General features: G+C 49.3%; 1 protein-coding gene across 6 annotated transcripts in view; it reads left to right on the top strand.

Annotated features, from left to right (window-relative positions):
* Positions 1 to 25,217, top strand: part of GRIPAP1 (GRIP1 associated protein 1) — a 66,019-nt gene that overhangs the window by 16,330 nt on the left and 24,472 nt on the right. For 4 of the 6 annotated variants that reach the window (XM_084836196.1, XM_084836191.1, XM_084836193.1 and 1 more), the window contains exons 11-21: positions 1,022 to 1,121; positions 1,969 to 2,046; positions 9,512 to 9,604; positions 12,395 to 12,529; positions 13,719 to 13,814; positions 15,060 to 15,272; positions 16,195 to 16,308; positions 16,525 to 16,602; positions 19,412 to 19,507; positions 20,872 to 20,928; positions 22,768 to 22,867. In XM_084836196.1, coding sequence (XP_084692322.1) covers positions 1,022 to 1,121; positions 1,969 to 2,046; positions 9,512 to 9,604; positions 12,395 to 12,529; positions 13,719 to 13,814; positions 15,060 to 15,272; positions 16,195 to 16,308; positions 16,525 to 16,602; positions 19,412 to 19,507; positions 20,872 to 20,928; positions 22,768 to 22,867 — 1,160 coding nt within the window. The remainder of the gene's footprint in view (positions 1 to 1,021; positions 1,122 to 1,968; positions 2,047 to 9,511; positions 9,605 to 12,394; positions 12,530 to 13,718; positions 13,815 to 15,059; positions 15,273 to 16,194; positions 16,309 to 16,524; positions 16,603 to 19,411; positions 19,508 to 20,871; positions 20,929 to 22,767; positions 22,868 to 25,217) is intronic. The other 2 variants (XM_084836194.1, XM_084836195.1) reach the window with 1 other exon arrangement.

Here is a 25,217-nt window from a genome sequence, read left to right as displayed (position 1 = left end):
CATACTCAACCTGTACTGTAGGTTGTCATGACTTGTGAACCAGGTAAAAATCAAAACCACAGTAGAGCAGAGCTATATAATAGACAGACTAAGGGCGCAATCCTATGCATGTTTAGACAGAAAAAAGGCTTACAACTCCCAGCATTCCCCAGCTAGCCATGCATGGCTGGGGAATGCTGAGAGTTGTAGGACCTTTTTCTGTCTAACCATGCATAGGATTGCACCCTGAAAACATCAAATTAGGCAAACCAAATGCTTGCCTAAGCAAACTTAGCTTTTCAACGTTGGATGACAAACTGTGGCTGAAGCTGTTGGGGCCGGGAGTTGCACAGTCTGGGTGCGGCCACAGAGGAGGTCCATTCCCTTGTAAGCAGAAGACAGATTGCAGACTGGATTGGGAAGAAATCCCCCATTGCCTGGTCCTGTTTGCATTTTTTAAAACCTGCATATTAAATGCAAAAGTGCTTAGAGTGGCCTTTGGATTTCTTGTGATTTAGGGTGGGTCTTCAACATCATTTGTTGCTCTCCTGCCCCCAGACTAGCAAGTCCAGAATAAACTACATAAAGCGGTACAAATTGCAGAACGAATTATGCTGATGTGCATAGTTTAGATAGGTTACCAGATCCAGCGTTTTATGGCTCGATGCAGATTTTAACCAGTGTGTTATGTTTTCTTGGAATGTTCAACTCTGGATATGGGGTGTTAGGTGGATCAGGAAAAAATATGCTAAAGAGGTGGGTGCTGAGAAGTGTTTATTCATGAGTGTTTCAGGTGCTGGAAGTAGTAATACTGAAAGCATGGGGGGAAGGAGGAGAGGGCACTTCCAGCAGAAGGAAGAAGGTGCAAGAGAAGAGATGCTGTCAACGTTATTAATCATAAATAGAGGGAGCTTGAAACAGTGGTGAGAATAACCAGGCTGCAGCGCTGAGGCTTAAGGATATGAGTGGCTTGGGATCGAAAGGGATGTACCTCACCTTGGTGTCCCTTCTGTGGAAACAAGCCCTTGCTCCCACCTTTCAGGACCAAAATCGAAGAGATCCAACAGCGGAAGGAGGAGGAGCTCAAATCCCTGCAAGTTCGCAACCAGAAGCTGCAGCAGGAGCTACAGACAGCAAACCAGGTAGGAGTCACCCTTCTCTGCACTGAAGGGTTCTGATTCCCAGTTTCAGCCACCACCAGGACATGGGCGAGCTGGCCTGATCCTCATGGGTCAGAAATGAAGTCCAGGAACTTTGCCCCTTCAACAGGAAAATCTCTTGACCAAGTAAGCAGGGTCAGCCCTGGTTAGTACCTGGATGGGAGACCGCCTGGGAATCAGGCTTCCTGCACTGAGCAGGGGGTTGGACTCGATGGCCTTGTAGGCCCCTTCTGACCCTAGGATTCTACGATACCTATGACTTAGTCTTTGGTTTTATCACAGGAGAGCCCTTGGTTCAAAGCTCAGCTCCTCACCCCTTTCCCTCCAGCCTCTGCTCTCTGTAATCGGTACAGTGGGAATAATTGTGGCCTAGCATGGTTAAAAGCATGTCCACATTGCCTTGGTTAACTGCCACAGCTTCTCCTAAGGAAACCTGGGAAGTGTAGTTCTGTAAGGGAGCTGAGGTTCTCCAGCAGATAATTTTTAGCACCTGACGAAGCTATAGTTCCCAGAATTCCTTGGGCAAAAGCCACAATGGTTAAATTGGATGCAGCACAGATGTGCCCGGTGATAACAGGCATGTTGTTATCTGTGCTAGAGGATAGGACAGCCTTTAAAAAAAGAAAAAGTAGAAGCTACCATCCATGCCCTGTACCTCTTGTTAGTTCTGAGGTAGTTCCCTGCTGACTAGTTCTTATTGACATAGTTCTTCTCTCTACCCAGGTGTGTGACTGGTGAAATGTCCCTATTGGAGGGGGGGGGGGGCGATAGTGAAATCTTCCCCCTGAAACTTACTCCCTGATTAACTCATTCCTTCCTTCCTTTGCAGGGCTGCTCAGATTTAAAGGACCAACTGCAGAACTGTCGGAAAGAGCATGAAGTAGCCCTGCAGGCTCTACAGGACCAAGTGAGTTGTCCCTTCCCTTCACGCCCCCCCCCCCCCACACACACAAGCAAGGGTCCCTTCATGAGAAACTCTGGCCTGTTTCAAGCTATAATGACATGGCAAGACATGTGTCTTTTTGTTCTTGTGAGTCTGTGTGAAGTAATTCATCTCTCTGTTCGGAAGTGTGTGCTGCCTTATGGCCAAGGCTGGGCAAACTCCAGAGTTGTTTTTTTAAAGGAGGAAAACCAAGAAAAGTGGAATTCTGTGACCTGTATTTGCATATTTTCTATTATATATAGTTCTGGTTCTGCTTTCCTTGGGATGGACAAAGACAACTCCACCCTACCCCTAAGCATTGAAAATTTTATTCAGCCATTCCTCTGGGTTTTGAGATTCCAGGGGGCATTGCTCGCACAGTTCCAAGCACACCTTCACAGACATAAGGGCTAGAAACTTGTAGCTTCTTAAACAGAACTACCACATTCTGTACCTCCCTCCCGCCACAAAACTTTCATGGCTTAAGCACAGTCCTATGGCAGGCAGGGCGAATTAGTTGGTTAATTGTAATGTTAGTCCAACCCGCTCATGTTTGTTTTTTGAAACACCTGGATAGAGGCTCACCTGGCTGTCTTGACAATATGAAGAGTTGTTTCTTTCCACAAAGTTATTTACCTACTATTCCCTTCACTTAATTCAGTGCATTGCACCATTGGCTTTATGCTCCTGTACTCCCACCCCCCACCCCATTTTCTATGCTTATGTTCTTTTTCTTGATCCATTACATATTATGTCTTCCTCCCTTTCCAGGTATGCTTCCCAGTGTATACAATGTTCTGTCCTATTGTGTATTTTCTAAAAGAAATCTGGATTCAGTTTGCTGTTTCTTTGGGTTAGGGTCCCGTGCATGTTTTCTTCGGAATAAGTCTGGTTGAACTTGGTAGAAGTTACTTTTGAGTAAACATGCACAGGATTGCACTGTAATGCTTCTCAGCGTGTCTGGAAGTTCGGAGCTCCTTGGAAAAGGGGAGGGGATTTAGATATCTAGGCCTTAAAGTATGCATTTCTCTTTTTCAAAAAAACATTGAGTTGAATTCCCAGACTGCATTGCCAAGAGAATTGCTAGTGTGCTGTGAGAAGTCAATTTAAATAATTGAAGGTTGCTGTAAGACCAAAGCACCCACCCACACAGGAGGCTACCTAATGCATCTCTGCATGAGTCACTGGTAGGAGGCAATGCCGAGGGCAGTCTGCCTCAGCTGGGGCCAAGTAATCCTGCTGTATCTCTGCATCACTTGCAATGCAGAGACATAGAAAATAACCTGCTTTAAGAGGAGGCTGTCTATTGCTTCTCTTCATGAGTCTGTGCTTTAGGCTTTCTTTCTTCCAGTTCAAAACAGTGACTTGTGCAGAAGCACAAGGGTGGGCTTCTGAGAGTGGGCTACTCTCTCACACTCCTAGCTCTTTGGTGTAGAAGTAAAGTGTGTCTTCCAATATTTTGTTTTAATTTTTAAAATGTATTTGTCCCCAGTGCAAAGTTTAGAAAACAGGACTGGAGCAAACAAGTGTCAATATATAGCTGGACCATGAGAGGACATTAATATGGAATCAAAAGGTGATCATGGATCAAAGGATAATGGAGGCTAAATCTCTACTGCAGGGGTGCAGACCGTCAGGCCTGGGGGGCAAATCTGACCCTTCTGGGCTCCTAGTCTGGCTGACTGGGATTCCCCAGAAGGCCACGCCTCCTTCCCCTGGCCCCACCCCCTTTCCCAACTGCTGATTGGTTGTTTCCCAGTTTTTGTACTATTTTCCCCCATTCTAAAAGGTTGCCTCTCCTAAGGCTTAATGATTGGCAATAGGAGCTTTAAGCTACAATAGGCTGGTATTTTGGCCCCACCCCTTTGCCTTTGGCCCCACCCACCAGTTCTCTGGAATGGGATTCCGCCCTTGGGCTGAAAGAGGTTTTGCACCCCTGATTTACTACAAGCCACGGTCTTCACAGTGCCATCCCCCTGCCCCACAGATGGACCCCTGGGGTGTTGCACATAAGCGAACAGGAGCATCGAAAGTGCTTGCGGAGCAAAGAGGTGTGGCGGAGCAGAGCAAGTGAGCCAAGCCATCCGCTGCCAAAGAAGAGAGGAAATCTCTCAGTTTGTTGAGCAGCACAATATGGAAGAAGCAATGGAATAATACGCTGTACATTGAAGTAAAACGTGACCAGTGGTTACCCACTGACAGTGGTTACAACAGTGGTTGTGGTTTTAATGTTCTATATATTTTAAATTGTTTTATTGTGTGTTGTTTGGTTTTAATTTTTGTGAACCGCCCAGAGAGCTTTGGCTATTGGGCGGTATAGAAATGAAATAAATAATAATAATAATAAAAATAATAATAATAATAATAATACCCCAAAAGGATGCTATGTTGAGGTGCAAGTTCACCCCATTCCATATACTTTTTTCTAGTTCAGGTCATCTCCCACGGCTCCAGATAGGAAGGGAAGAGTCATAACTTCAGATCTTGAGGTTGCACTGGGTGTGAGAAGAGGCAGAACAGTTTTCTGTCCTGAGGATTGTAGAGAAAGTTTCAGCGCTGGTTTTCTCCAGTCTCAAGTGATCGAAAGTCGATGCAAATCGGAACAGTCAAGGTCGACACAGTTAACTCCTGTCTTTGAAGCGGGGTGTAATGAGGGAAACAGCAATACGTACATAAATGTGCCTGTTTGCTATCAACTGATCCCAGCTTAGAGGACATGAAATGCGTCTGCAAATGAACCCAGTTCATTTTGTCCGATATGTCTTCTAGAGGACATTGCTCTCTCTCCTTCGCTTTAACTCCAAAGATGGTGCCAAGATCACGCTGGGACTTTCTCTGAAAAGGACGTTCCTACTGATCTGCCAGCCACGTTTGTGATCTTGCCATCCTGAGGACGTCAGGTCCAGAATCTTGGTTCCTCTTGTGCACCTTGTTGTCTTATTTCACCCAAACAGCTGGCAACATGATAAAACTTCAGGCTGTTGGAGAAGGGGTTGCACGTGAATCATTCCTTGCGCACCGAAAGCTAGCATTTCAGGGGGAAGGCTCTGCTTGAGCTCTTCTGTCTCTTGACAATCTAGCTTTATATGTGCAGGGAGTTACTTCTGTATGTATGAGCATTCACTCATCTGTTCCCCACCTGAAGTGGTACAGCCCAGGAACAGGTTATTTTTATAGATTGACTTGATAAAGAATAGTTATATACTGCTTAATATTATAAAATCTCTAAGCTGTTTGCATACAGAAAATGCCTCTTTGCTGTTTTTGTGTGAACTTAAGTCTTGAGCTTCTTTGCTTCACTTGTTTCATGATTAATTTTAACTTGGATGTGCTGGTATGTGATTTTTAAGAAAACACTTTAGCTGAGCGGTGGTGTTTTTGTTCCACTGAGATTTTAGTATTTTTATTGATTATGCAGTGTTGAGCAGCACAGTCCAGAGTGGGAGCAGTGGGGAGCAATGAGGCGGATCTGCTTACCTGAGTTGGCCAGGGCAAAAGCTGAGAAGTAGCCTGGAGAAGCTGTGTATTTACACTTTCTCCCCCTTTGACAGCAAGGGGGTGGGAATTGGCTGCAGCAGCAGCTTCAGTGCTGGTGTGGCTGACAGGACCAGAGCAGCTTTGAATCCAAGGGACTCAAAGCCGGCTCCTCCCCGCCCACAGAATGCACCATGTTGGGGCTTTCTGCCTGTTACCGCTGCCCAGGCACAGCGGGAGCCTCCACTGCAGCAGCACACCCCCCCCCCACACACACACACACACCACCACTGGCACTTCTCTCTGCTGGCAGGGAGAGACTAACCCGCCATTAGGGATGTTGGAGAACTTCGCAACAGAATCAACAGATTTCTATGAATCTGACCCGCAGATTCCTCAGCAGACCATCTTTTTCCGAGTCCTTTGGATTCTGTGGACTTTTCACTTTGGAGGAGGATTTGCGCGAATGTGCATTCGCATATTAGCGCAAGTGTGCATGAGCGCTGATGGGCACTTGCACAGATATGCTAATCCGCACTGATTAATGCACATTAGCACTAATTAACTATGCAAAGTAGTGCATTAGTGCTACTGCGCATTAGCGAATGTAAAATGACATTCTGGTTTTTTAAAAATCCAGTTCTGTCAGTGAGCGGATGTTGGAAGAAAAGACACCTTGGAACGTCTTTTGTGGATGAGGGAACAAAAGAAATACAGACAGAACAGATTTTTAAAAATCCATAAATCCCTACCTGCCATCCTAAATTCCTCCAGCCATCAGCATCTGGGTGCTGGTGGTTTAGGACTGCGCTCTTACTATTTTTAATTTTTGCATCTTACCTTGTAAGGAGCTATCCTAAAAGGTGGTGTATACATATATCAAATCAGTCATGACTCTCATAGGGGAGGAGATTGTCTCTTAAATGTTGTGATTTCCGTTAGCTTTTGGTTACTGATTGCTGATCTGTAAATCCCTCATGGGGATTTCTTGTACTGCATGTTGGCTTTCACATCCTCTCTTCTGCATCTCAGTTCCTCTTCAAAACACATGTTTCATGTTTATTTTTTAAAAAATCCCAGTGCATGTTTTCATTATGCCGTCTACACATTCTAAAATTAGGGATCAGAAAATGAATAAGGCGTCAAAGTTAACAAGTAGCGAAAGTGGGAACAAAGACTTAAGATCAGACTCGATATATTGAGAATATCTAATGACTTTTTAAAATCTTGTGCCTCGGTGGAATTAAGAATGGTCCTTTCTATCCATCCCTTAACTTCCCCACCTAACGTGTGTTTCCCCATTCCTTTGAGTTAGGAGCTGAGCTTTACATATTGTGCACTAAAAGCTATAACCCAGATTCTGTGCAGAGAAAAACTGAGTTCTGTACCTGGAATAAATTATGCAAATTTGCATAGTGGTCCACCTCAGGTGTTGGTGTTGGTGTTTGATTCCTTCCCTCCAAGGGTGGTCCCCCCCGGTGTGTAGGCCTCAGTATGTGTCCAACTATGCCAGTCACTGATGCCAGGCCTCCCCTACCCATGGGAAATCTCTATACTGCAGCATTTGAGATTTCACAAGGTGTTTCCTGCACACTTCTTAAAGCCAAGTTTCACAATCTTAAGGACTACTTTTTTTAGTGTAAGCTGTGTTTTCTCAGGATACTGAATTCTGCACCCATTTCGGTGGGTGGGTGGGTGGCATGGCTACAGGAACATGGAACACACAGCTTTGGATGTGACCTGTGAAAACTCCCAGGCTCCTAAAATCCTGATGCTGGCGCTTTGGATTGGCTCCTGAGTTTCCCAGCTCTGAATGTGAGTCTGTGTGAGGTAGAGGCTAAAGAGAAGCTTCTCTCTGATAGGCTAGGCAGATGAGCTTTTCTTCATCCCTGATGCCAAGCTGACTGTCCTATTAGAGAAGGATCTTAAAGGGTTTTCTCCACCTGCTTCCTGGTCAGACTGGCACAGTAATCACCTGGAGATTTTCTGCGTTCCCAGGGGTGTGGAGATTGGCTTGCTTGCTTGAGCCTTTTTAAAAGTCCTTCCTTTAAAACAGGGGTGCAGAACCTCTTTCAGTCTGAGGGCCGGATTCCATCTTGGCGAATCTCTTGGGAGATGCATTCCAGTGGTGGGCGGGGCTGAGGGCAAAAGGGGCGGGGCCAAGAGACAAACCATACCAGCATGTATTAGCTTAAAGCCCTTCCTGCTAGTTATTAAATCTTGAGAGAGGCATCTCAGCCTTTTAGAATGGGGTAGGGATGGGGGCGGGGATGCACAAAAGCCAGAAAACCACCCAATGATCGGGGGGGGGGCTAGGGGAGGGGGCGTGGCTAACTGGGGAATCCTGGAGGACCAGATGGGGGACCCCAGCAGGCTGGATTTGTTCCCCAGGCTTGAGGTTCTGTACCCTTGCTTTAAAATGTACAGAAGTGGGGGCTCTTTGTTCACAATGTGTCAGGGTTGGTCCACTGCCCAAACTTGGAGAGTTTGTTCTCTAACCCCGGGACCTTGCTGGTAAGGGGTAGAGTTGAAATCTGGAATACAGCAGGCAGGAAGCTCAGCACCGTTGATCAGGGAAAAGCAAAAGGCCCGGGTGCAAGTATTTATGTTTGGCCTGGCCTGTTTAAACCTGCCAGTCACAGTCCACATTCCTACTCTCTTCTGGGCCTGCAGATGGCTCCAGGGCCAGAGCGACACACAATCTAGGTAGCTTTATGCTTTGGTTGTTAGCCTGTGGCCTCAGTCTGACCATGGGGTTCCTGTTCTAACATCCAGGTCTTCTGCTATTCTCATTCTGCCTGAGTTCTAGAGTGCCATAGGCAACATGGATGAATTTGTGCATGGAGGGCCCCAGCTCAAGGCCCAGTGGTTTCTCTGTATGTCCTTCAGGCAGTGGTGCAGCTAGGTCGTTTCAGACTGTGGACTTAATGGTCTTCCAGGGCCCCAATCCCTCTTTTGATGAGGCAGGTAGCTACCAAGATGAGGGCCTTTTCTGCTGTGGCACCCTGGTTGTGGAATGAGATGCTCTGGTTGTGGAACCACAATTCCTGGTTGTGGAATGAGATAAAAAAGGTCTTCACCTGGTGCTGGAAAGAGTACAATGCAGGCATCCCTGAGATGCTCGCCTGCATTGTACTCTTTCCAGCACCAGGTGAAGACCTTTTTTATTTTCCCAGGGATTTTAGTCTTCTAGTTCTCTTGTTTTAAATCTGTTTTGTATTGTAAATCTCTGCATTGCTATTAGGTTTTATTTTGGTTTTGCTTTTGTACTGTAGTTTTAAACTTTAAAATTTTATATTGTATTTTTTCTGTATTTTGTGGTTTTAATTGTTGTGAACCGCCCAGAGAGCTTTGGCTATTGGGCGGTATAGAAATGCAATAAATAAATAAATAAATAAAGTGGATTACTTCACTTCAAAATATGATAAGTCAGCATTGCTGTGTTTGAGGCCCATTCTGCTCAGTGGGGCACTTGACTCCTGCCCCAAAAGCCTGTTCTGGATGCACCGCTGCCTTCAGGCCCCTCCCTGAGCCCTAACATTCAGTGATTCTTTTCCTACCTGTTCGTCTTTCACATTTCTTTCCTTAGGCCCCCTCAGGGGCTTCCCCTCCCCAGTCTTAATTTGCATTTCTCAACCCTCCACCACAGATACATTCTGTTCTAATTTTGAGTCTTTAATAATCGTGGCTTGTCTTAATGACTGTGTAGATGAAATATGCTTTGTTTTGTTCGTCTTTCTTTTCTTTTAAATTGCAATTCATGTCAGTTTTCTAAAATTTAGTTTCCGAGGAGAAGAATCTTGCTTTTCCTTAAAACTCCTTAGCACAGTGTTGCCACCCCCTCTGTGTTCTGCTCTGTATTTTTAATCTTTTCTCTCTCCTTCCCCCCCCTCTGCTTTTCTCTCTGCTTTGTCCCCGCTCTCCCTCTCTCTCTGGTTCCTTTCCTTCGCCCATCCTCTGCCTTGTGGGGCATCAGGTTGCTTGCCAAAGTGCGGAGAGCCAGGAGCAGGTTGAGACCATTCTGTCTGAAAACGATGCTCTGAGAACCAATCTGGCAGCGTTAGAACAGGTACAGAGCCCTCCTCTGTGGGAGCAAAGTGCTCAGAGGGTGGTAGAGGGTGGGGGCGATGGAAAGCAGGGTGGTAAAGCCTTAGGTAACAATTATTTTTTAACTGTGTGTGTGTGTGTGATATTTTCAGCTGAAGGGCCAGTGACATTGGCACTGATTAATCCCCATGCGAGCCAAGATGAAGGCAAAGGGGTCTTCAGTCTCCACACGTGCAAGCGCACACAAATGCATACTTCATAGTGTGAACAGCGGCAGTGCCTACAGTTAGGCCCTGCTCACTACCATTCATGTCCTGCTTGTGGGTTTCCATGGGCAGCTAGTTGGCCACGGTGTGAACAGAATGGGGGACAATTGGACCCTTCGTCTGATCCAGCACGGCTGTTCTTATGCCCTTATTCCCTTGTCTCTTGGTTGCACGCGAGAGTGAGTGGCTGAAGTGCTTAAAGCAGACAAGCAAAAACCAGAGGGGAGGCACCTGGACTGAACGAAATGCAAAAAGAGAGCGTATTCTCAAAGGTGCCAAAAGAACACTTCCTTCTTTGAATCCAAGGTCTTGGTGGTATATGAAAGATAGCCACCGCCTTCGTAAGCTGGCTTAGGGCACCATCCTATGCATGTTTAGACAGAAAAAAAAGTCCTACAACTCCAGCAATGCCCAGCCAGCACCACTGGCTGGGGAATGGTGGGAATTGTAGTACTTTTTCTGTCTAATGTGCATAGCATTGCACCCTTGCCCCGTTTTCAGCATTTGCATTTTATAAGATTGCCCCTGTCAAAGGAGCTTTTGTCTCTGAAATGCTTTGGGTTCAAATAAAGACGTTCCCTTTGGGACCTTTGAGGATATGTTCTCTTTTTGCATTTTGTGAAGTGCTTAAAGCAATTTGTGGCCCTCCACATATTTTGGCCTTCAACTCCCATCATCCCTCAGCGTTGGCTATGCTGGCTAGGGCTGATGGGAGTTGTAGGCCAAAATGTCTGGCTGGCCACAAGTTGCCCGCCCTGGAGGGCTTTGCCCAAGCCTCTTGCGCTGTCCATGCTGCCGCCGAGGAGCCTCAAGAGCCCTTTAGGCCATCCTCTGAGCTTGGGAGAAAGGGGCTGAGGTGGCATAATCGTAAGCTATTATATGTGCGTCTGTGAGGGTCAGGGGCTATGCTGCAGAGGCAGATGGAAAGATCCAGGTGCTAGGTTTGGCCTCCAGCTTCCTCACCTTAGCCCAAGGCACAGATCTGAGATTCTTCAGGACAGTGCTGGTCAACCTGTTCCAGTGCCTTGGCTTAGGAGAGTATGGAGGGCAGGTTGGCAGGGGAGGGCATAATGCAGAATTGTGTGACATCACTGCACGGATGCAGGCAACATAACTGTCTTCAGGCATCTTTTGGGAAAGCAAGCCTGACCTTGCAGGGTGGTTGTGGAAGAGCCTCCTTTTCTCAGCCTCTGGTTTCTTGTTTTAGTTTGTTGTCCATAAAATGGGCATAAGTGCCCTTTGTTTCAGTGGTCATTGAGGATAAGCGCAAGAGCTATTTTCTTTGTTCAGAGTGCCGCACAAATCATTGTGAGTTCTGCATTTTCAGTGGCGCAAAGCTGGTTACGGCTGCAGTGTGCCCCTTGTGTGTCAAACCAAAGGGCTGCTGTTCTGAGATTCCTGGTTTGATTTTTCTGGTTTTGTTTTGTTTGATTTGTTTTTTTAAATGGGACAGTTGAAAATTGCCCCATCTTTCTGCAATCTCTTTGTGTATAATAGACCTGTGAGAAGCAGATAAAAATTGTGCTAGTGCTAAAACCTCTGCCTCAGCCACCTAAAGCTAGCCCAAATTAAGTTGCTTTGCCAATTCTCCATTCTGGAATATAGAATTAACTCCAGAAAGGAAACCACAAAAACGTCCAAGAATCTTCTGGAACCTTAAATACTTTTCGTATGTTCTGGGCATTTATAGATGAACACCTGATTTGGCCTGGTGCATGTTCCGAAATTTCTAACCATGATTAAGAGATGAGGAGCAGACTGCAGATTTATATACTTCCTCTCTCTAGTTCCTCCCTTCTTGAATAGAAATTATCCTCTGTGCTTAAGGAATATGTCTGTGGCCTCCTTAACTGTAGTTAATGCTCACCATGGTCCCTTCCATCACTAGGGTTTGAAGCTGGTTTAAAAATTCTGGTTAACAACAAACCTGGAAAGCCGAGGAAAGTCAGTTTTCTAGTGAGGCTAAAAGGTAAAGGAAACACAGGAGGCATTGGCCTTTTGGATGTCACACTGGAGCTGTTTGCACAATGTGCTAACCCACACTCAGTGGTTGAACCGTGGGTTGTTTCTTGGACCATGGGTTAGCATGTCTGAACCCAGGACATTTTCTGCAGGGTGACTTGTTAACCATGCAGTGTAGCTTTTTTTCCCTCAAACTAGCCATCTTGAGAACCCATGGTTTGTTGTTGGGTTGTTCAGGGTGGTTAACAAGCCACACTGTGTGGTTAACAAGTCACCTTGTCTGGGTTCAGACCACACGCTAACCCATGGTTCAACAGATAACCCACAGTTCAACAACCCACCCTCAACCACTGAGTGTGGCTTAGTGTGTTGTCTGAGGAGCCCCACTGAATGTGGGTTTTGCATGTTGAGCGAACCCAGTCTTTGAGATGTGGCTGGGTATTTGCAGGGACAGGGGACTCTTGAAGCCATTTCTAGGTCTGTAAGTCCCAGAATGCCAAGTGCAGTTTGGGGGGGGGGGTACATGCCTCATGTGATTTCCTCAGCCAGTCCTAAGGCCTCTCTCTTTCCCTCTGACCCGATAGATCCAGACATCTAAGACCCAAGAGATGAATCTGATGCGAGATCAGGCGGCAGCGTTGGGGGCAGAGCTGCAGCAGCGTCAGAGTGAGAAGGAGGCACTGGCTGCCCAGCGGGACGACCTCGACACGCAGCTGCAGGTAGGCCAAGGCATAGAGAGGTGAAATGTCTGGAAATGTGGAAGCCATAGGAAATAAAAAGATTTCTCCCCCTCGAGCAGTTTGCTCCTGAGATGTGCTGCATATAGGGTCCAACTGGCTGCTTTGCATATTCTGGAGGGAAGGGGAGAAAGGGGGCACTTTTGAGCACATCGTGTTTCCTTCTCCCTGCCTCCCCTGGGCACATATGCAAAGTGGCCAGTTTCAGAACCTTTGCTACCCAGATAGCCAGTAGCAGCAAGAAGGTAAAACTCTGTGGCATGAGCCCTGCTTCACTCCATGTCAGAGACCCTCTCCCCAACTTCTCCATTTTCTACCCCCTCATCTCCCCACTTTCTTGTTCTTTCATCTCTTTCCTAGTCCCCTCCTCCAACTTTTTCTCCTAGTCCCCTCCCCTCCCCTCCCCTCCCCTCCCCTCCCCTCCCCTCCCCTCCCCTCCCCTTCCCTTCCTTCCTTCCTTCCTTCCTTCCTTCCTTCCTTCCTTCCTTCCTTCCTTCCAGCAACTCCCTGGGCACCAGTCCTCTTTTGGGTGCACTGGTAAGATTCTTTCTCCTCCCACACTCCATTCCAGATGAGTTGTGACTGCTGTCTTCTTCCTGGACACTCTCACCTGTTTTTAACGAGTGAGTGTGAAAAGCTGCTCACACTGAATTGAGGGTTAACTGATTTGTGTGAAGCTGATTTCTCCTGCAGTTGCCCAGGCTGAAAAAGTCTACCCATCGATCGCTCTAACTTTGACCATGAGCACAAAAGAGTGTTTAAAGTACTTCGTATCTGAGGGAGTGAGAGGTTGAGGGCTCAAAGGGCTTCCGGTGGTTTGGGGCTGGGGCACCTGTGGCCCTCCAGATGTTGGCAGACTACAAATCCCATGAGCCCCCAGACAGCATGGCCAGTGATGGTGGGAGTTGTAGTCCAACAACATCTGGAGGGCCACAGGTGCTCCATCCCTGATGCAGCTCATCTCAGTATCCTTAGAACAGCTGTGTGAGGTGGGTCAAGTGTGTTATGGGAGAACTATTCTCAGTTTATTTGCTCTTGGCTGTTTCTAGCCCTCTGTCAGAGGCATAGGAAGGGCTCTAACAGGATTGGGGTGCTGAATGAAGAATTGGGAGTGGGGGAGGAAATGGTCCTAGAGGACAGCAGTGTAAGCCGTCTTCACTTTCTGTCTTAGGAGTCGCTCCGGGCCAACTCTCGTCTCCTGGAGCAGCTACAAGAACTTGGGCAGGAGAAGGAGAGATTGTTACAAGACCTTGATGAAGCCAGGAAGGTAAGTGAGAAGGGAGGCAGGGGCTGGCAGAGGATTTAATCTTGTTTTGGAGTCCAGTTTATCTGAACAAATGCAACGCTCTCTGGACTGTGCGTCTGCATTCAGATGTAATGCCAAACCCATGGTTTGGCATTTATGTGCAAGCAGAGCACAGCCTTGGGCTCCTGCACTTCCTCCCCTTCCTGTTGTGTGCTAGGATTTCTAAACTGACCTCCTGTTTGTCAGCAAAACATAGTTCGCTGTTGTGTCTGAACATGGCATGCTGTGGTTTGCTTAAACCATTGTTCGCCCTTAAACCAGGATCCCAAACCGCAGTTTGATGCTGGTATATAAAAGTAAACAGGAAGTTAGTTCAGAAATCCCCAGTGTGCCAAGGGAAATGTGCGGGTGGGGGGGATGTAAGCCTGAAGCTCTGCTCATGGATGTAACACCAAACAATCGTTTGCTGTTGTGTCTGAATATGGCCAGCATTCTTCTCTGCCAACCCCCCCCAGCACAACTCAGATTCTTGCATCTGCTGACTAATGGAAACCTGCTGAGTTCTTCCTGCTTTCTAGGCTTTCTCCAAAAACTGCCCACATACTTCCAAATGTCTCTCTGCAACTTTGAAGGCTAGAAATACGACATTTTGTGTTCGTTTTGTTTTTAAAAAAACCTGAATCTTATGGATTCAAATTGTGCACTTCCTAATCAGACGCATGTAATAACCTGCACTTCCCAAAATAATAATACTCCCCTCACAAAACTCTGGGGTATAACCTAGGAAATGTGATTGACTTGGCTCCCAGCTTTAGGAAGCTGGGCTTGATTAATTAGCCTTTCTGCACTCAGCTGCTGGGCTAGACTAAGACATTTCAGTGCCTGAGGCAAAGGACAGGATGGTGGCTCCCCGCATTCCATGTGTAGAAGCTAAGTGGACTGGCAGTTTAACACTGGTGATGGGATAGCATCCTCCACCACACCTGAGACCATGGGCTAGTTGAGGCGGTCCAGGACAGGCCGTGCAGTGTAGACAGCTCTGTTCTACAATAGAGAGAGTATCCATGGGCTCATGAGGAACAGCCAGGAGCTTCCGCTGCTCCCCCCAGCGTCTGCTGCCTCAGGCGGTTGCCTCACCCTGCCTAAGGGTAGGGCTGGCCCTGCTCAGGCCTGCGGAGGGGCGGGGGAATCTGGAGCTGGGTTCTTTAGTGCCAGTCGTCCTGATGTGGGGTGACAGCTCTGCTTGGCCCTGTGTCCACTTTCCAGACGGCAGAGAAGCGCAAGGCCATGCTAGATGAGATGGCCATTGAGACCCTGCAGGAGAAGGGACGCCACAAGGAAGAGCTGGGGAACCTCCGCCTGCAGCACGAGAAGGAAGTTCTGGCCGTGCGGGCGCGCTACGAGCGGGAGCTGCGGGAGCTGCACGAGCACAAGAAGCGGCAGGAGGATGAGCTGCGTGGCCAGCTCAAGGAGGAAAAGGTATTGGTCCAGGGACCAGGGGCGCAGGTCAGGCATTCCTGTGGAAATGAGCACCTTCCGACCTTAAGGACCAGAAACTTTCTTTCTTCTAACAGAAGCTGAGAATTTCAGGGTGCTAGGTTCTGTGTCTTCTGTCTTCTAAGTGGGAGAAGTAACAACCTACCTTGCAATGCAGTTGTGGGAGAAAACGCAAAATGAAAGGTTGTACGAGTACTAGATCCTGAGTTAGCTCCAGATGTAGTCATACATAGTGTAGTCCCATTGAATTCAGTGGAACATAAGCTAGCCCTGAAATAAATCTCACCAATTTCAGTGGCTCTGCTGTTAGGTATGACTAAATAGGGATCCAACCCAGGATGTACACAAGCCGCTGCTTGGGGTCTGTCTGTCTGTCAGCAACCTGGTTTCACATTCTGTCATGACCAAGAAACGGAACTTGGTGCTGGGCTTTGCAGGTAGGAGTCACCCAAGGCAGGTTTCACATTAGCTCCCCACCCCAACAGTGTCCCTTTGTTACACCCCTTTTCCTTTTTTCCCCATACAAGTGAATGGCTTCCATTTTGCCCCAGGGATCCTACTAAAGTACAATAACTGGGGGACAGTGTTGCAACTGCCATCCAATCCCTGCAGGAGGTATAATGTGTCTTGCTGTGCACAGAATACACAGAGACGTATTTCCTCCCCCACCAGCACCACCCCTCATACAGCCCTCTTTCAGCCCTGACCCTCCTTGCCTGTGGGTAACGATAAGTGTTTTGTTCCTCGATGATAAAGTGTAAGCAGCGCTCAGTTGCTTCCACTGTAAAGGGCGGGGGGAGTCCATCAAGACCCAGTCCCGCCTTTCCTTCTCCTGAGTGAACCCTTGGTCTGCTGCATTTCCCCTCACACTTTGCAATGCCTGCCTCTCTTCCCTTTCTCGTAGGCTCGTAGCCAGGGACTGGAGTCCATGCAGCAAACCGTGGAGGAGCTGCGCCTGCAAATCCAGTCTATGGATGGCACCAAGGGCTGGTTTGAGCGGCGGCTGAAAGAGGCAGAGGTGACAGCCTAGACGAGAAATGTGGGGCACTAACACCGTTCCCTCCCCACCTCCCTTTGTGGAACCCTGAGATTGTGTTCCCCATGCTACTGAACCCCATTAACTGATGGGTCTCGGGTTCAAGCCGGCATCCCCTAGAATGACCCATGGAGCCCATGCGCTCGGTCTCCTTCCAGTCTCGTTCTGGGGATCTGATCCTTTCTCCCTCTTCCCCAGGAGCTGATAGAGAAGCACCAGCAGGAACACGCAGAGGCCATGCGGGTCTGCAAGGAGCAGCATGTGGCTGACTTGCAGGTATGGGGAGGGGTCGCTGTCTATCCTGGGTCTTCCGAACCAGGAGACGTGGCAGGGATCTACTCTGAACTCTGGCCAATGAGCTCCCTTGAAGTGGGAGGCTACCAGCTCGTAGGCCACTGTGGGTGGGTGCGCCTTGTCTGCATCTGCTCTGTGGTGGCAACGTGCTGCAGTTAATCTGGGACAGGGGCTGTTGTGTGGAGCATCCTGCTTTTTGGCTTGGCAGTTAAGTGTGATGAATGTCTGGTCCCTTCCAGCTATATCCAAGTCTGGTTCCGAGAACTGAGCCCTAAAGCATAGCGGTTCAGACGATGGAACTAGAAGCGCTATACCCAAATTGCGTGAGTGACCGGGGCTGCTCACACAACACACTAACCCACACTCAGCGGTGCAGTGTGGGTTGTTGTTGAACCATGGATTGTTTGTTGAACCGTGGGGTTAGTGTGCTGTCTGAACCCAGGACATTTTCTGCAGGGTGGCTTGAAACCACCCTGAACAACCCAGCAACAAACCATGGGTTCTCAAGGTGGCTTCTTCAAGAAAAATAAGCCACACTGCCTGGTTAACAAGCCACCCTGCGGAAAATGTCCTGGGCTTAGACAACACGCTAACCCCACGGTTCAACAAACAACCCACAGTTCAACAACAACCCACATTCAGCCACTGAATGTGGCTGAATGTTGTGGAAACCAGACTGAGTTTGTTTGTTTAAACATATTTTTATGTTACCCTTCATCAAAATGGATTCCAGGGCAGTTTACAACAACAGAAAAACAAAACAAAAACAAAAACAAAATGAATTTAAAATAGAACGTACTCAAACAGGCCACAGATTAAGGGGGCAGATAAATGTTGGGCTGGCCTGGAGGGCCACATTTGGTCTGCAGGCTGGAGATTACTCATCCTTGAGGTAAAAGATCAGAAACCTTCCTTGAAATGCCCGGATGCATAAAAAAGGGTTTTTGCCTGGTGCCTAAAAGATAGCGATGTTGGCACCAGGCAGGTCCTCCGTGAGGAAGGAATTCCAGAACTGGGGCACCACAGTCAAGAAAGACCTCTCCCTAGTTGACGTCAACCTCGCCTGTGATGGGGGAGGTGCTCAGAAGGGCATCAGCAGGTGACCTTAAATTGCAAGCAGGTTGAGATGGGTGTAGGCACTCCTTCAGGCGCCTGACTCCCAAGCCATTTAGGGCTTTTAAGTTAAGCCACCAGCATTTTGAATTGGGCTCAGAAGCAAGCAGGGAGCCAGTGAAGGTCTTTTAAAACCAGCAAGATGTGATCCAAACAAGCTTGGCTGGTTAAAATTCTGGCACCTGCATTCTGAACTAAATGGAATTGGGCCTTTCCCGAAGGTGGCATGAATCATTGCTGCAGGGGTGAGGGAGTGCAAGTGGACCGCCTGCCTCCAGTTTTACCTATCCATACATTAAGGTCTGCAGTGGAAGGGCTCCTTTGGGTGCCCCCGCCATCTGAGATGAGGCAGGCAGCTGCTGCAGACAGGGCCTTCTTGGTGGCGGCACCCCAGTTGTGGAATGCTCTCCCCAGAGCGGTTTGCCTGGCACCTACCGCATTGTCTTCTCAGCACCAGGCAAAGATCTTTTTATTTTCCCCAAGCTTTTTAGCTACAGTTTCAACCCAGCTGACTGTTTCATGCTACTTTTATGATTTTGACACATTTTTTTCTTCTTTTCTACTTACGTTGTTATTGTTCTTTCTCATAAACTGCCCTAGGAATTGAAGGACAGTATAAAAAGACTCATAATAAATAAATAAGGTGTGTGTTTTTTCTGCTAGCGTTGTCTCCAACCTCATTTTTACATGTGACATTTAGATGGGCTGGTGGGCGGGGGTTGGGGTTCCAGTGGGCCACGTCCCGTCTGGTACCTGTGTGCCCACCCATCTCTGAGTGAACACAGCTGAGGATCTGTGGGACAAAGCCTGGCTTTTCTCTATGTTCTTTTGTGCAGTGGGCTGGAGGTAGTTAGGCTCCTAGGAAAGACCGTAGGAGGTGACCCCAGGATGTCCTGCAGCCCTTCTGCGCCACGTTTGTTTAAAGCAGTACTTGTGTCTTGTGGTGTTATCGTGCTGTGACACTGCTCCCCACCCCACCCCACCCCACCCCACCCCAGAAGTGTCCACATTTAGCATCATAGGAGGGTGCTACACCTATCTGTGCATGTGGCTGCGGTGGAGGGGTGTGTGGAAAGGAGATATCTAGGGAACTTTTTGATCCCTAGCACCCTCATCAAACCACCTTTCCCAGAATCCCTTGAGGAAGCCCCGGCACTTAATCCAATTGAGGTGTGTCCTGTAGGTATAATCTTGGAGACTAGATTATGGCGCTCTCTCTCTCTCTCTCTCTCCAGCAGCCCTTAAGGTGTGACGGGGTGGGCAGTGCTGATTGTGAGTGTGGAACAGCGTGGGATTCCTGATCCCTGTGTTTGCTGTCGATGTGCAAAGCAGTGGAGTGGAGCATTTGCAGGGGAGAAGTGTTGGGGGGCCTAACCCTTCCCCTGCCAGCCACTTTTCCTCTGTATTCCCCTGCACCCCCAGACGTTTGACACATTTACTGGTTTTGTGTGTGTGTGTGTGCGTGTGCAAATGGCTGGGGCACAGACAAAGGTTTAACCATCCACCCCCATTTGTTCTGTCCCCCCTGCAAAATGTCCCCTATCAGCCACTGCCATTTTCCACGTCACCAGCAAACATGGGACTGGAAATCCCATATTTGCCACCAGATGTGTAGTTCTCCCTTTATCCCCCCCCCACACACACACACACACATACTGTTGGGTTGTCTCCTCTGAAGCTGAAGGATCAAGAGGTTGAAGCCACCAAGGAGGAGCTGCGAGAGACCGGAAAAGCCAGGGATGAACACATGGACACAATCAACCGGCTGAAACAGGTGTGTATGTGCTGCTGCCTGCCAGCTTCCCCCGGGAACTGGTGCTTGGCAGCACGAAGTTCCTAGCTCCATCTGTTCCCTTTCCTCCTGCCAGGATCGTCCATCTGCTGGATTGGGCGTCTTTCTTCAGTGTGCTTGCAGTGCCTGGCATAGATAGGCAGGCGGCGCCATCCCTCCCCAGTTCACACAGCCAGACCTGGACTTGGCTGTTTTTTCCCAGAGAGTCAGTAGCCCTGGTCCCCAAGTTGATGCCACCCCTGCTCTGTTGTACTAGATGGACACTGACTGGTGCTGGGGTGACTTTGGCTCTCTTGGATCCTGCTTCAGGTTGATGATGATTATCATTAGCAGCAGCAGCATTATTAGCAGGAATATTATTAGCATTATTATTAGCATTAACATTTTTACCCCATTCTTCAGCCAAAAAAGGCTCGAAAGCAGATTACAAAGGTTAGTGACAAGACAGTCCCTGCTCTCAGGCGTAGAATCTGAAAGACATGACACAGGAGGAAAATGGATTGGGAGGGAGGAGGGAAAAAGCAAACCTGGGCATTAATTCTTAGTTACAGGTGTCCTTTCTGGCAAGGAGGAGGGAAGCGAACTACCTGCAAGCTGCTCCTTCTCTGGCTGATGGACGGGGCCAGGCTGGTCTTCCCGTTGCCCAGATGTTCTTCCCGGGAGTCGGAAGGATCTCCCTGGGAAGATGCCTTGGTCTCCTGGCCGATGGATGAGGATTGAGTGTGCTGCCTTTCAGCTCTGCAGTCCCAGTGCAACTCCCCAGATACCTTCCCATTCTGTATAGCCCAGTTTAAACCAAAGCTCTTGGGATGCTACCCACGCTAAGGTTGGATGTACTGCCCTTAATGGCGAAATAGAACAATAGCAGAGAGAAAGCAGGAATCAATTTCTGGGATACTGGTGGACAGTAGATGGGGCCAGAGGATTTGGAAGTAAACTGTGTAAGCAAAGATGGGGAAGCGTCAAAAGTCTAAAAAAAATTAAGTGCTTCAGTGCCTGTTTTAAAAAGGGGATTTCTGTCACAATGAGGACGAGAAACTTGCTGTATTTTTTTAAATGAAAAAAAGCCATTTCCTCCCTGCTCCCCACCCGCATCCCAGGAATCTGAAGACGGGAGCCAGAGTCCTCAATGTGCAGCCCAACTGCGACCAAGCAGTTAAATCATTGTCCCTGAATAGTGATAATTCTGCCTCCCAGCAGGGTGATAATTGTAAGGATGAGATGGGCAGAGGAGAGAATTGCCAAGTGTGTTACCACCCTCAGAGTGTGATGGAAACATAGTTGGACACCTCTCAGCCCAGTGGCGTCAGGAAGGGTGGATGTGTGACAGCCTCGTCTCCCTGCAGGAGGTGAAGGACACAGTAGATGGGCAGCGGATCCTGGAGAAGAAAGGCAGCGCAGCGGTAAGCTGGGGAGTTCCCTGCAGAGAATTAGAGTTTGGAGCCGGTGGGGGCATGAAATACAACGAAGGGGAGACCTTGTTGATCTAACCCAGTCTTCCCCAACCGGGTGCCCTCCAGATGTTTCAGACTTCAACTCCCATTCAGCCCAGCCAGCAAGGCCAATGGTCAGGGATGCTGGGAGCTGCAGTCCCAAACATCTGGAGGGCATCAGGTTGCGGGAAGGGCCAGCGTAACCCCTGAACACATTCCTGGTTGCCGTGGCCATTGACTCTCCGTCTCCTTCTGGGATCATTCCAACAGACTGTGAGGGCATCCCTCTCCCCGCCCCCTCTTTCTCTGTCCTGCCATCGCTCGGAGGATATTTGAGGCTGGGGTTGCTGGTGGGCTCGAAGGCAAGACCCCACTGACGTTGGAGCCACTAGCCTCCCCTGCAAGGTTCCTGAGTTCCATCCCCCCCCCGCCCCCAAGCTAAACAAGAATGTGAGGAGCAAGATGGTTCCACTCCACAGCAGCAATTGCGCACCGCACTGCGCCACTTGGAGCTCCCTGTGGCGGGGAGCCAGGGCCAAAGGCCTAGAGAGAAGGAAGGGGCTTCTGTCAACGGTGAAGGCACAGCCACTCTGCTCCCTTGGTGGTCCCTTTGCCCGAGGGCCTTTGCTGCGTGCGACTCTGAGCTGCTGCAGTGACGGCGGCAGCCCCCTCGCTCCTTGCTGAGCCGTGTCTCACGCAGATCCTGCTGGTCTGGCTTCTCTCCTCCCGCCCAGCTGGTGAGCCAAGCAACCAGCAGCCAGCGGCTGGATGACTGAGGGCAGATTGCTAGAATCAAGTCCGCCCCCCGCCCCCCCAAGTTGGGGCGTGGAGCCTCACTTTTTCCCTTTAACCGACAGACTCTCTGTGATCCTTGCACTGTGCCCATGCCTCTCCTCCCACACTGAGAACTTGGCCTCGCTGCTCAGCAGCTGGGCTGTCGCAAGGCTCTACCTGCTTATGATCACGGGGGCCCTGTGGTCTCCAGCCAATGCCCGAATTCAGAGGCCCCAAAGCCGCCTCAAACTTGCACCTCCTGACCTTAATTGAGGGTTCTATTTGGATCAAGGGGTCCCAGTTCCAGTGGAGTTAGATTAGCACTTCCTGTTTTGAATGGAGCACAGTCATTTGGGTGACAATCACACAGATGACTACATTCCCCCCAACCCCCTCCACACACACGCTGCTTACATCAGGGTCCTGGAAACTGAAATTAGTGATGAGTTTTATGTGTAACCCTGCCCTTTTCTTATGGTTTGGATGGTTAAGAACATCAGAAGAGCCATGCTGGATCAGACCAAGGGTCCATCTAGTCCAGCACTCTGTTCACACAGTGGCCAACCAAGCTGCCCATGGGACACCCACAAGTAAGACATGAGTCCAACAGCACCATCCTGCCCATGTTCCCCAGCAACTGGTATACAGAGGCATATTGCCTCTGATACCCAAGGTAATAAATAGCCGTTATGATTAGCAGCCATGGATAGACTTATCCTCCATAAATTTGGCAAATTCCCTTTTAAAGCCATCCAAATGGGTGACCATCGCTACACCACAACTCAGCACATAGTTTAACTGTGGAATTCACTGCCACGTCACTACACCTTGTAGCAAATTCCATAGTTCAACTCTGTGCTGAGTTGTGGTCCCACAGCTGTTCTGCACACACTCCGTGGCAAGCTGCTTTGATTTTCTAACACCTGCATATTCAGTGCTGAGTCCTGGAACTGAAACTGGGTTGTGGGGCTAAGCCTTAGTGAGCCCTGTCGCCAGCCCTCATGTCCCCCCATGCCTTTCCCTCCCCCACGACAGCTGAAAGACCTCAAACGGCAGCTCCACCTGGAACGGAAGCGAGCGGACAAACTCCAGGAGCGCCTCCAGGAGATCCTGACCAATAGCAAGACCCGGACAGGTGAGAGGGGGCTACCCGCAGGGAAGGGTCTGAGTTTGGTCTTCCCATCCACTCTAGATGGTGGTGCGGTGGGGAAGATGGCGTGGTTTTGAAAGAAGCTGGAGGAGGCGATCACCATATCCTCTTGTAAATCAGTAGAGGTGGGGGGGTAGCTTCTCATTCTGCATTTCTCTATGAGGGTACAAATGCCCAAAGAACAAAAATACACACATGGCGTCCCAGCTGAGAAGGGCACGCACATTTTGAAAGTAACCATGTTTTCCTTTAAAAGTATTGGACAGGAAAAGGATCGGCTGCTGTTTCTCTCCCCCCCGCCCCCCCCCGCCACTTTCTATGTCTTGCAACTCCCAGCAGCCCCAGCCAATGATCAGGAATGATGGAAGTTGTTGCCCACAGCATCTGGCGGGCCACAGGTTGAGGAGGGCTGGCTTAGGACCTCTGCCAAAGGGCGCCCAAGATTCCCGCTAGGCCTGTTTATGACCCCGCCCGCCAATGCCGCATCAAGCCCACTTCGAATTCCGTGCTTGGAAGAAGTGAAACATTTGGCGCAAATGTGCATCTGTTTCCAGAAATGAGTAAGAACTTGCTCCAACAGCAGCTTTTGAAGCTCCTGGTTCAGCATTGTTGTGGACACGAGAAACCTTCCTGGGGAAATAGAAGGCACCTCCTCCATCTGCAGACGCCCTTGGAGTAGGAAGCCAGCACCTGCATTGCTGGCGTTGTGGTCAATCAGACACCTGGCCGACACAGCTGCGTGGCCCAGGGAGGGTGGCTAGCCTTGCTGGTGGGAGGGAGCCATGCGGGGGTGGAAGCATCGAAAGCAGCAGAGCACTTCAACCAGCCATCTGGCTGAATCCTGGGAGAGAGGCTGTGGGTGCAGGAGCTGGGGCCGCCTCTGCTGCACCATGATACATTGGCAGAGGCGTGTTGGTTTGGGGCAGAGCTGGGCCATGAGGTCACTGCCGGAGCATGTTAGTTTCCGTGGTGAAAGCTTGGGGGGGGTGCAGGTGAAGAAGGAGAGGAGGAAGGTGGGAAGAAGAAGTCAAAGGAAGATCAGAGGCGCAACAAGGAGCTGGAGGACCTGGTCAGGACACTGTACAGGGAGGAGAGCTGCATGGAAATGTTTCTATTTCTGTGGGGAAGGGTGGGAGTTTCTCCCCATGGACGCTGCCAACAAAATGCATCAGATTTTTTGTGTGGTACAGATAGATTCAGCGATGCAATGAATATGAACATGAGCACGCTCCGGGAGAGAGCGCAGGACAGGAAGGCCTGGCGTGCTATGGTCCATGGGGTCATGAAGAGTCGGACACGACTGAACAACAACAACAACAGATAGATTCTTTCATCAGTGTCTCCTGTGCAGTCTGAGAACCCTGCTTATGTAAAGGGCTGCATTTGGAAGACCAGAGGAGCAGCCCTGGCTGTCAGAGCTTCAAGGGTCACTGAATGGTTGCGATATTCCGGCCTTCCCCAGCCTGGTACGCTCCAGGTGTGTTGGAGCACAACTCCCATCATCCCCAGCCAAGAGCACCATCAAAAGGGCTGCAGGGACTGGGGTGGCATTTCATCACACACGGATTTTGAGGGCAACGGAGTGGATAGAGCGTGTTCGGGGGGCGGGGCTTTTTTAAAGGGGCAAAGTAATGTGCGTTAAGTGGTTCTCGGCATGCCTCCTGGCTTCTCTGGCTGGGAAAGGAATTGCCAGCTGTTGCCACTACAGAACAAGCTACAGAAGACACTGTCTCTACCAACACATGCACACAGACTCTCTCTCTCTCTCTCTGAAGGAAGACTTGAAGTGTGCCATTCTTCCTTGGGGCCCAGGAGGCTCTATCCTTTAGCCCCCGGCAAACTGCAGGCCCGAGATGCTTTTTGATCTTGCTGCTTTGATCTCATTCGCCCTGAATTTCTCTCTTTTTTGTTGTAGTGGTGCACCTGCCCTCCCCCACTCCCCTACACACAGCAGTCTGCACAAAACAACCCTTCTCCCTCCACAAGGCTTTTTCCCAGCATGGAGTTATGTTTTAAAGCCATCATCCGCATCCCCAGCCCCCTTTTTTTTCTTCTTGACAAAGGGTGAGTGACCTCCAGCTCAGCTTGCAGCTTTAAGCTTAGCTAAGGAGGAAGTGATTCCCCCAGGAAGAGGAGGAGGAGGTTGGGGGCTTGCGTAGACAGGGGGATTTGAAGAGGGGGCTGAGGCACGTGCGTGCAGGGTTCGGGAGGTGTGCCTGCCTTGGGCAGCTCCAGGCGCCCAGCACTGAATGCGTCTCTTGTTTTCATGCAGCCCCGGATTAGAAATTCACCAGCCAGGCTAGGCAGCTGCAGCGCTCGCCTGTAGGATTTCTCA

The sequence above is a fragment of the Heloderma suspectum genome, chromosome 2 (genome assembly GCF_057233095.1).
Source record: "Heloderma suspectum isolate Gila_16-S chromosome 2, 16-S_ref, whole genome shotgun sequence".
Lineage (NCBI taxonomy): Eukaryota > Metazoa > Chordata > Lepidosauria > Squamata > Helodermatidae > Heloderma > Heloderma suspectum.
This window is presented reverse-complemented; position numbering and strand designations above follow the sequence as displayed.